This window comes from Mixophyes fleayi, chromosome 2, assembly GCF_038048845.1.
Source record: "Mixophyes fleayi isolate aMixFle1 chromosome 2, aMixFle1.hap1, whole genome shotgun sequence".
NCBI classification, from domain to species: domain Eukaryota; kingdom Metazoa; phylum Chordata; class Amphibia; order Anura; family Limnodynastidae; genus Mixophyes; species Mixophyes fleayi.
In genome coordinates, this window is record NC_134403.1 from 127765172 (window position 1) to 127777692 (window position 12521).

General features: G+C 38.8%; 1 protein-coding gene across 1 annotated transcript in view; it reads right to left on the reverse strand.

The window, feature by feature from the left end:
• PCCA (propionyl-CoA carboxylase subunit alpha) overlaps window positions 1-11388 on the reverse strand; it is a 357370-nt gene extending 345982 nt beyond the window's left edge. Inside the window, exons 1-2 of the mRNA XM_075199966.1 lie at window positions 11297-11388; window positions 1330-1407 (exon numbers count right to left, since the gene is read on the reverse strand). Coding sequence (XP_075056067.1) covers window positions 1330-1407; window positions 11297-11350 — 132 coding nt within the window. The 5' untranslated portion in view covers window positions 11351-11388. The remainder of the gene's footprint in view (window positions 1-1329; window positions 1408-11296) is intronic.
• Window positions 11389-12521: the final 1133 nt, after the last annotated feature.

A 12521-nucleotide genomic window follows, 5' to 3' on the forward strand; every position in this document is an offset into this window, starting at 1 on the left:
AAGAGTTTGTGATGAATTTGAAGTCACTGAGCAGCAACTAATCATTTTCATCGAGCTGCAACTATTCAAGTAATTGAAAAAAATAAATAAATCTCAAGAGTACTTAAAACTGAATTTTTACAAACTTAATACCAAAGATATGACTGGGGATGTTTGTGACGAATTAACTTTTCAAAAGATCAATTCAAATTGCAGGATGCAGTGTGCTTTGTTGGTTTTTGATTGGTCAACTCTGCTTAAATAATAAAAACACTGAAAGTCACCAATATTAATCATCAGTTATTTATATAGCATCACTAATTCCACAGCACTGTACAGAGAACTTACTCACATCAGTCCCTGCCCCAATTGGAGCTTACAGTCTAAATTCCCTAACAATCAAGCACACACACAGCCACAGACAGAAAGACTAAGGTCAATTTTGATACCAGCCAATTAACCTACTAGTATGGTTTTTTTTTGGAGTGTGGGAAGAAACTGGAGCACCCAGAGGAAACCCACGCAAGCACAGGGAGAACATACAAACTCCACACAGATAAGGCCATAGTCGTAATCAAAACTCATAAACCCAGTGCTGTGAGGCAGAAGTGCTAACCACTAGGCCACTGTGCTGCCTTATAATGTAGCTTTGTTCCATATTTAGGTGGAATAAGATAAGCATTGTGACTATATCAATGTGATTACACCTCAAAGATTACTATATTTCCCAAACAATGTACTATGAATGGTAGGAATAATGTGCAATTCTCTCATTGACCAGGCCTTCATCATCATCATTTATTTATATAGCGCTACTAGCTGCGCAGCGCTGTACAGAGAACTCACTCACATCAGTCCCTGCCCCATTGGGGCTTACAGTCTAAATTCCCTAACATACACAGACAGACACACAGAGTCAGACACAGTCTAGGGTCAATTTGTTAGCAGCCAATTAACCTACCAGTATGTTTTTGGAGTGTGGGAAGAAAACCGGAGCACCCGGAGGAAACCCACGAAAACAAGGGGAGAACATACAAACTCCACACAGATAAGGCCATGGGCAGGAATTGAACTCATGACCCCAGTGCTGTAAGGCAGAAGTGCTAACCACTAAGCCACCGTGCTGCCCGTTTACAAACAAGTATTCTGATACAGGTACTTACTCTGAAAGTATAATCCGGCCCAATATATAAATCACTATACCGTTTTATTAATTATTTATTTCCCTGTCCATTCAAAATGATAAAATAAGTGTTTAGAAAAAGTATAAAGTGTTACTGTTTTAGCAAAAAAAAAAAAAAAAAAAAAAACAGTAAAGGATAAAAGTAAATATTAAATGCAAAATATTACCTTTTCTTCCGGATCATAGGCTGTTGAGTACTGGATACGTGAAGCAAAATAACACCATCTTGTCCAGGATGCAGAATGCTATAAAGTAATAACCCGCAATTAGCATATTATCATGAAGCCTGACTTTACAATAATGAATACCACAAAGAAGAAAGAGAACGGATTAAAAAAAAAAAAAACAAGAAAAAAAAAAAAACATAGTTGTGTAATATTTATGAAAAACGGTGTAAAAATATTACCAGAATTACCCCTACAATCTAATGCAGCAGCTACACTAATTCTTTTTACTGCTGCTCAAACTCTATAAATTGGTTGCCTACACTTGTACTTTACCCAAACATAAAATACTTCTACTAACATACAAAACTGCACATACATCTCGTCATTTCTCAAAACATCTCCCAACTCGACCCCACTGCACTGCCAAGATGTGCACTCTTCAACTACACTCATTACCGGTGACCACCCCCAAATAAAGGAATTTTTTTCAGGCTTCATCCACTCTGTAGACCTCTCTCATGCAAAAAGACTTTCCCCTCGCCTCCAAAACTTCCAACGTGCCCTGAAAACTCCTCTCTTTAGGCAAGCTTACCAAATTCCTGATCCTTCTTCTGTACATCAAAACTACACAGTTCATAGAAGCTTACATTTAGTCTCCTTCTAGATTGAAACCCCCCTATATAGATCCCAAGCCTCACTAAGCACTTTTACCCAATGTTATTTGGTGGCATCAATATGCAATAAGTGACACCTAACAACATGTATCAAAATCCTACATCCATATAGACTGCGAGCAGGATCCCCTTACTGCTATTCTGCTAATACCAATCTTAACTTTATTTATTTTTTGTTAACAACCTCAAGACAAAAACAAAGAATGTTAAGTTCAGAAAGAATCTAGGCAGGGGCGCACGCAGGGGGGGTTTCTGAGTCTCCAGAAACACACCCCCCCCCCCCTCCGCGGATCAGTCGGGCAAAAGCATGTGTTAAAACATGCCAAAGATTTTTTCTAGTACAGCACCGCCGCGACGCTTCTGTCACAGCGCCGCGGCTGCTGTATAACCCCCGTTCGGCGAGAAGGAGCTGCTGCGCATGCGCGAGCGCAGCAACTCCTCCCTTGAATACCCGGCATCACTGGCTGGCTTCCCTGCTGGGGCACGCTATGGCTTGATGTTTCAAGCGCTATTTCAATTATTAAATAATAAAAGCGCTTCAGATACTGGCCACAATTAATCTGATGTACTGTTTTATTAAAAGACCAAAGACTCCATTTCTGGGGAGCCTGCAGGGTATGCAGAGCTATATGATTATATATAAATATTGTATTATAGGATTAAAAAAGTAGAGGAATCCTATAACACAATATTTATATATAATCACACAGCTCTGCATAATCTGCAGGCTGCCCAGAAATGGAGTCTTTGGTCTTTTAATAAAACAGTACATCAGATTGATTGTGGCCAGTATCTGATTTCACCCTGTAACCCAATAACAAATCTATTTAAATATATATATATATGTATATATATATATATATATATATATATATATATATATATATATATATATATATATATATATATATATATATATATATATTATATATAGTCCAAACTTGTGTCATGTTATAAATGTTTTTTGTTTGTTTTTGTTGTTCGTTTTTTTTCATATACATTGGCAATGTTAGTTTTAATGTGTGTTATCAATACTATTTTGATGTGCGGTACCATTGCTAGTTTTAATATGGAGTTTTAATACTCATTTTAATGAAGGGTTTAGATTGTTTTAATGTACAGTATTTTAGTGTGTGGTAGGAATGATTTTTTTATGCTTTATTTTGCTTTGTTCCGAATTCAACTATTTGGAAACCCCCCCTTAAAAATCCTGCGTTTGCCCCTGCTAGGATAGGAGATGAGGGGAAAGGGCAGATGGGGGGTGTTAGTTATGGGCAAAGAGGAGAGAGACAGAGCACCAATCATTTTTCATTATTGTGTTTGTCCCCAATTGTAAAGTGTTTAGAATATGCTGATGCTTTATATATTATATATATATATATATATATATATATATATATATATATATACACACACACACACATTACAGAATCTGGTTGGTTGATATGGGAACCAGCCAGCACTTTTTTGTCTGCACTAAATATAAACAGAGTAGTTTAAGAGGGGCTTGGCTACAAATTCCCCTCATGAATAATCTGCATGTACGCATAGGCGTGCACTCAAAAACCACCCACAGAGGGCTTTTCTGAGACCTAATCAGCAGACTACTGATATTTCATTAAAACATCATTTTACTACACACTTGAAAATAAGATACATAGAAACTAGCTCTTATAGACAAAAACAGCAATAGAACATGTCAGAAAATATTCTAAAATGCTGAATAACCATAGATATAAAAATTGTTTAATTTGCAGTTAAAACTTTTAAGATGATCTGTAAAAAAAAAATCCAGGATCACTAAGCAAAACAAACCCTCAGTTTGTGTCTTTGGAGCGAGTGAGTTTAAAAGGGGTCCACTCATCAAAGTCCACAGTGGTACTTCTCTATGCTGGAAAAATACACAAACCCTGTTACACTGCACTTTAAAACAACCTACATGAATTCCCATTATTTAAATGTTTGGAATGGAACATGCATCACTATGAAAGATGAGCTGTTGCTGTAGCGACAGCAGTATTAGAATGCAAACAGACATAGCAAACACCCTCTTAGCGATAATGACCCCTGTTCAGTGTAGTTTAGTCCAAGAAGTAGTAAATGCACACTTGTTGGGGTTCTGGGCCCTTCTGTTAGATTTGGAGGGAGAGGGGTGCACATTTGATAGGACAATATAGCTGCAGTATGTGTGGTTTGAGGCACAGAGTTCAGACACTTAAATCCTAATATCTGTGGTTCATGGTATGGTAGGAGAACCATTGTAATAGAATATGTATTGTATACCCTGTGTTATTACACAAGAGACTGCATAGTTATTCTATTTCCAGAGGGCCTGGAAGAGTCCACTGAAAGGCACGTTTCTAAGGAAGGTGGAGCATGTCACCTTTCACTCACTGCAAATTATGTCAAGGTAAGGAAGAGCTGTCATTGTATTGCTCTTCCTATTATTTGACCTGCACAGTTACTTCTTTTACCTACAAAGGCTACAAGCAGCCTTCAAAAACTCAGCCTGCTTAGGAAGGAAGGAAAGATTTATTGCCAACTGACTTGGATTACATGTTTTGATGAATTGCTGGAAGCATACACTGCCTGATAAAGAGGGATAGGTTTACTTCAAAAATAGTTTCCTTTACAAAAGGAAATAAATACCTCTCAAAGAGGGAAGAAGCTGTAATAAGAATGAAACTGCGTTAATTTAAGAATTTTGAAAATTTGCATCACTTTTCATTATTAGAATAGGACTCAAATGCTAAATGACATTTATGACAAATTAAATGGCACAATACATGCAAGAGAAAATATGCCCAAATTATAATATATATACATAGAGTAGTTTTATAACTATACACAGTGGAACATATGGAAACAAATCATCGGTAGATCTGTATTCATAAATAAGTGGAAAATTCAATAGTACTTGCTTTTAGTTATGCAAGATAAAATCTCAAACAAACAACCAGATATTATGGGAAAGCAGCTCCACACCCAAATTACCTCGAAAAATTGTTTAAACTTTCCACACACTGCACAATCTACTTTTGCCCCGATCAATAAACAACCACAGCACTGAAGATGTTGCACGTATCCAGACATACCACTGCCAGACCAAACACATGGATTGCGATGTAAAACTGACCCCACACTTGTACCTACCACTTTCAAGTCATCACACATGTACCAAGAGCAGTATCGGTTTAAGGGTCAACCTTATTTCCCATAAACCTATATCAAATATGATATTTCATAGGGCTATATGGGTCCAAGTTGGTTGAATGTAATCAAATCAGTAGATATTTTTCAGCAATTTCTGTGGCCAGCGTTAGGGTAGTCTCACATTGGCATTCTGTCAGATGTGTCTGCCCCAGGGAAAAACCTCAGCCTAAATATACCTATTTAAACTTTAATTGTATTAAGGGTATCTTACTTTCTAGTTAGACAAGAATCCAAACTTAGCTTTATTGCCCCCCAATTCAGCATTAGTTTTGTCATCAATTACTTGGATGTCAGATTGTTATAATCAGCAGTGAAACCAACAGATGAACCATTACAGCCGAGCTAGTCAGGGTCTGCGCCTTTAGAAGCCCCTATTGCCACAGAACTTCATGTGCTATCGGCCATCTGCTCCCTCCAGGTTTTGCACACATAACTATAGTTACCAGTATGGCTAACTAGCAACCAATGGAAGAGTGAAGAAAACAGAGGTCAGAACACAAAAACTACAGCGAGCGTCTGAGTGATGACAGGCGAGACTCACATATACATAGATGCTGCCAAGAAGACAGATATCTTAGAACTGCCCTGTCAAATCACTCAGGTATCTTACAACTGCCCCATTCAAATTATAATAATGCACTTAAGAACTACATTACTTTCAAAATACACTTTATTTTTACTGTCAGCCAACTTTTTTTTTTCCTGCAAACACCCTAATAATGTCTATATGTATCTCAAGTGTGAGCTTAGACAAAGAGTCTGTTGCATCTTATATCTTGTTTATATGACAATATTTCCCTTCTCATATATGAGCGCTTGATCACAAAAATATGTCTCAGTCACATGAAAAGCAACAGATACCGTAAGAGTAGAAGGGACACTAACTTGTTACAAAACAGTGAAGTGAAGAAGCTCTCTGAATAATTAATCCAACTGGGAAATCAAGTTGTGCTTATGCAAGAGCATGATGACAATATGTGCTATGAGTAATGAGTAGAATCAATCCTATGTTCTTTCATAATATATCAGCAGATTGAAAAAGACAAGTTTGTTTCACAATTACACATTATAATTATATATATATATATATATATATATATATATATATATATATATATATATATATACACACACACACACTCAATTCATCCCTAACATTAAATGCACAGATCTCCACCGTGTGTGCAGCGCCTAGGTGGTTCTCCTGAGAGCAAGTGCTAGCTACAATTCAAACCTCTGTTTTTTAAGCCTATTGAGGATATAACAAAGACAAAACCATGCTTTTGTATACTCCTGGCTAAACTACAGCTATGCTCTGTACCAAGGACTTCCAAAGAAAGAGTTGCACCAACTGCATGTTATAGAATGTGGCAGCTACGCTACTTATCCAACCAATCTCACTATTGCCAGTTTTAGAGAGCTGCAGCTAAGGCAAGTACAGTTTACTCCATCAGGTCATATAGCGCCCAATCCATTGTGTGTTTTTTTCTTTATCTGTATGTTTCAGATGCCCTCCCAGATTATATAATATATTATATATAGATTAACAAAACAAAGGGTGCCTGAAGTTATGTGTGACATTTTTATATTATTATACTGTTAAAAATCATTACATAAATGGTAGTTCAGAAACTAAATGTTCCGTTTACCTTTGTACTAGATTGAGGCTGTCAGCTTTTATTCAGTTACATTTATTGAAACATACAAACAGGGCAAGGGTGCTTTTCCACAAACTGAATACAACACGTTGTTAAATCATTTACTGCACATCAATAAACATCCATGTTTGGAATTAATAGTGGCCACATTCACTCAGAACTGACCAGAAGTAACAACAGGCAAAGTAGCCTTTGCCTGCCAAAGCTAAAAACGAACATTTGTAGTTATGTGTAATTGTTAACATGAAACCTACCAATATTAAAAATAGTTCTAATAATAAGTGTTTGTAAACATTGATTGTGTTTACCGCATAATAACTGTCAAGAACACGCTCCCAGCTGCCGTGACTTTGGGGTGTTCGTTGTATGAGGCTACACACGATTCCAGCATGCAGTCTCTCTTTACCTATCACACAGGTTATAGACCTACTAAATCGCCCCATAGAGCGCTCACACCCCTATACACTTGGTTTTGCCACCACCTATTGAATACAGGCAATAGAACCCCCAATATACTGTCCCACAAGGCTTCTAGCTATCCACAGGGTAACAAGGCCCCCACCAGAGAACAAAGGGTTAACTCTTCACACTCCAGACTGTTACACAAATGTAAATACAAGCACGCACAGCTTGTTAATCAAATGTATCAACAAATCACACACTGGCATTCAAAGGGTTAACTTGGTCGAGCTATTTCTTCTTAGCAGGGTAATGGATTCGTTAGAGTATCAAGGATGCAACATATTAAATTAAAGATTTAATATACAAAAGCACAGGACATTCAGATATAAAAAATAATTAAAATACAATTAATAGATTGACATAACATACACAAGCAAAACAGTTTAAAATAAAAAGGATTAGATTCAGAGTATAACTTACATCGAAGTGCTATATTCTGGCCAAGGGAAATTGGCTTGGAAGATGTACAGCTTATCAATGTGAATTGATTTCCCAAAGTCTGACAACTTGCAGTACCTGGTCTCAGCCTTTTAAAGACACTTTCACACCTCTTCCTACCCCCAGGGGGTTGTGGCCTGTGACACTTTTTTCAATCACCATTTGCATGTTGCCTGATTTACTAACCAATTCTACTATGTGTCTTAACTTTTCTGTGGAGCGTCACACAGATCCAAATTCATTATTAACAAATCCCCTATGAACTTGTCCATCTTTTGATATCTAAATACAGTGTAATCGTAGAGCTTATACTCATTTCCTTAACTTCTCTGTAGGGCAGAATTCTGAATTTGAAATATGAGCTGCCCTTCATTATGCTTTGGGGAAATATGCGGTTGATCACTACTTTTATTGATTTTAAGTGGCATATTTTAAAACTGAATTCTATTTATCTATATAAAGTATTGCCAAGTTAGCAGATGGGCTCTGTGATTGAGACACCATGCTGAGCGGTTCCTAAAAGTCTTTTTTTTTTAGGTGTCAAACTCCATCCCAGGCCAGGCTATATCTCACAGCAGCGGCTCTTTGAAGCTGCCACAGGTGACATTCCTATCTTCTCACACTGGAACATACAACAGACTTTCAGCCTTCCCGTTTTACACTTTAATAGCTCAATTTATCAATGGATTCATTTGATGTAACATATTTACACTGCAGTTATGATTTATCCCTTATTCCCCACAATTATGTGATGGTTAACCCTTATAAATAACTGTAAGTTCTCTATGTACACAACAATGACCATATTATAAATGCAATAAACATTACACATGCATGTGTTCAGTGCTTTACAGAAAGATAGTCTGTTCACGGAGGGGTGAAACCCTCCACATATGAAGAGGTTGAAGTATAACTAATCTAACCCAAATTAATAAAAAGTGATATTATATTTCTTTACTGAATTGCATCACTTCTACAGTGTCAGCTGTGTTGACTGACAGCTGCCACAAAGCGTTCTTAGACTGGAGGCTCTGTGCTGTCCACGCTAGGAGCAAAGAAAGTTGAATCGTGACAGGAGTACATTGTTCTCATTGTGTATGATTTACGTGATAAACAAACAGGTCTGGACAAATCCTGGTCACCTGGGAAACTAAAATAGGTGCCCTAGAAGAAACTGCCTCTGTGCTTTCTGCTTCCCCCTTTCTTCCACACTACAGTCCCATCTCCAGATTTCCATTAGACTCACTTCTCAGCATTAAATTCGTAGAAGAATAACGTTCAGCATTGTGTACCTCAGACAGAGTCACTTAAGCTAGAAACTCCAGTGATAGCCCAACAGAGGACTATTATCACTTATACTGCTCCTTGTATTCCCACCTTTAAACCACTTGCTTTTCCACTTACCATGAATCTTTAACTGGCTCCCCATCTACCCTTGTTTTATCTCTAGCATTATTAGGCATGACTCATTAAGGAAAGTAAGGTAAAAAAGGAGTAAATCTGATCCTGGACAAACCATGTTACAATGCAAGGAGTGCAAATTAGTTTGTTATTTTGCACATAAGGAAAACACTTGCTGCTTTTTCATGTGGCACACAAATACCTTGTAGCTTTATTTTTATAGTGAATTTTAAACAATTTAATACAATATGAAATGGGGAATAAAAGAAATTTAAAGTTTACCTCCCCCTCCAATGCAACATGGTTTTGTGGTTTTGTCAACTCAGGCCCATTATGTTTTGCTCCTCTCTCACATCTGCCCTCTCCCTCTGTTTCCTTTGTCCAACCTTCCTATATTGTCTCCCCTCTCTCTTCCATCCCCTCTGCTTCTGTGCTCCTGCTGTGACTCACTACTCCTCCCCCATTTGTCCCTCCCTCACCCCCATTCCCTCTTGTCCCCTTCGCTGCTCTTCTCTCAGTGTCATTCTGTTCCTACCTCCCCACTACCTTTTCCCCCTGGAAATCTATTCCCCCACAACACTCCTTCCTTCTCCTGCCTCTCCCTTTCTCGTTCATATCCCCCCAAATCAGCCCTATCTCCACTCCTCCCCCACATCTTGCTCCTGTCCACTGAAGAGTCCCCTCCTAGTTCTGTTTCTAGTCCAATTCCAACCCTCTCCGCTTATCATGGCCTTTGCTCAATATCTCACACACACACACCCTTGCAGTCCAACAACCTCATCCACATCTCTCCTCTTCCCTACTATAGGAGCAAGAAAAGTTTAGGTCAGATGTTGTTGCTTTTTGTGGGGTAGGTGGCACAAGATCAGCGCCGGATTAACCCGAGGTCTAACTGGGCTATAGCCCAGGGGCCTTGGGCATCCAGGGGGCCCTTCAAAGTTTTCAGCAGCATTATTGATCGGTCCGGGGGCGGGGGCACCCCAAGCCCGATCAATGCTGCCGAGCAAAGTCAGTTCAGTCCTCAGTCCCCGGCGCTCAGTAATCTGTTTACTGAGGAGATCTCGCGAGTGAACTCAGTAAGGAGCTTACAGCGCGCCGGGGACGGATGACTGAACTGACAGGTAAGCGCTTGGGGGGGGGGGGGGGGGGCGGCGGGTGGCTCACATTGGGGGCCTCACGGGGGAATGGAGGCGCCCTTAGCCCAGGGGCCTCCATTCCCGTAATCCGGCCCTGCACAAGATAATGTGCACCTATTTCCTGTTTGGGGCCATAGGCTGGTGTGTACCATATTCATTCTAGGAGCACAGGTTAGTATAGACTGTTGTACTATGTATAAAATGCTGCTCATTTGGGCAGTTAGATCATTTTTGGAGCAATAATTTGCTGATCATTTTAAACCAGTTACCTGCCATAGTTCCATCTAATCATTTCTGTGCTCACAAATTTTGTATTAAATATGTGCCAGATTTTAACTTTTGGTGCTGCCCTTAAATTGTCAATGAATTTGTTCAGGCATGAGGTAAAGCAAGTAATAAAAAAAAGTAGTATAACAAAGCTATACAGCATTTGTACTGCTTATGGTAACCTTAATGATTCTTTTTTTTTTTTTAACAGTTAATCCAATGGACCTTTAAAGAATATTCATTGCAAATACACATAGCTCTAAAGAACAATGGGGATATTGTTTAAATACCACAAATACTGCTACTGTGCTCAGGAAGTGATTAACTCAATGCTTACACTCCTTGGGCAGTAAAATGTTCAAATACAGTATGTGAGTGTCTTACCCATTATACCTTGTCATACCAGTCATTGACAACACATTACAAAGCCCAACTAGTTATACTAGAAAGTAGACAAGACTTAATAATCCTTTAATATCTAAAACGACAAACGTTCACCAAATATTATGACAAGACTGTACTTATGAAAAAATGAACAGTACAAATAAATTGCACGGACTTTAAACCAGATACTCCCCTTCTAAGAGGTATACATCAGTTAAGTCATATTCTGCAACACTGTTAATACTCCCAACCTAATGCCTGTGCTTATAGCGACAGAAAGGCCAGCACACATAACGTAGAAACAAGTCTAGTGAGAGGCTATTACAGTCCTCACCTGCCCTTTTATGAATACCCTCTGCGCGTCTATGAGAACCCTGAGCGCCGCCATCGTTGCCTGTGGACAGCAAGCCTGACCTTTTGCCTCGCCGCTGAGGGCGTGGTATAAGGACAAGCAGCCAATCGGATGTCTGGAAAGAGCAGCATGTGAGACACGCCCCACGTGTGCTGCCGGCCTTCTGAATACTGTACTAGATGTCACGCTGCCCTGTATGTCCTGCACAGCACATGCTTCCTATACAGCATATACATACATCGTATGCAGGACATATATCCATCATACACAGCACATGCATGCATCATATAGAGCACATACATACATACATACATACATCGTATGCAGGACATATATCCATCATATACAGCACATGCATACATCGTATACAGGACATACATCCTATGCAGCACATAGCACGCAGCGTGACAACAGGTATATATCACAGCTGCCCGGGTTACTATACATACATTACATGTCCGCTCCTTCCGTACCTCTATATAACGTGGTTTTTAGTATCTCCAGGAAGCTAAGCGGCGCGGCAGTGAAGGGGTTACTGTTAAGATCATCTAAATACATTTACCCGAGTAGCCCAGTGTGTAACGCTAGATTTTCTAGATATTTAGTAAGAGAGGGAAGAGAGTTTGATGTTCACTAATCTACATAGGACATGATGCAATGTCAGGTAGACAAGGACATGTGAAGGGACATCTAGCACTTGGCTGCAGCAGTCACCAAGTAGCAAATATTTGAGAGAATGCATGTTATAAATGTAGAGTAGGAGGAAAGTGTGATAAAACAAATGCCATACTTTACAAAAAATAAGTGGTACGTTAAAAAAGAACTTTGTGTTTCCTCAAAAGGTGGTGTTTACTTAAAAATGTGGTGTTAATATTACTTTTATGAAGTTCTAAATACCGTATTTGCCGGCGTATAAGACGACTGGGAGTATAAGACGACCCCCAACATTTCCACTCAAAATATAGTTTGTTATATACTCGCCGTATAAGACTACCCCCTCTTCCACACACCTTCCACACACCAAATAAAACGTAAAAGAACATCAGATTTGATTTCAACATATTAATTTATATTCGAATGCCTATGACATGCAGGAAAACTGTCACAAGGCTGTAGGTTATCAAACATGTACAGTAAACATAAAACAGTGCAAGTTTATTAAACGTAATTCACTAGTCAATGATAGAAGGAAGACAACAAATAGAGG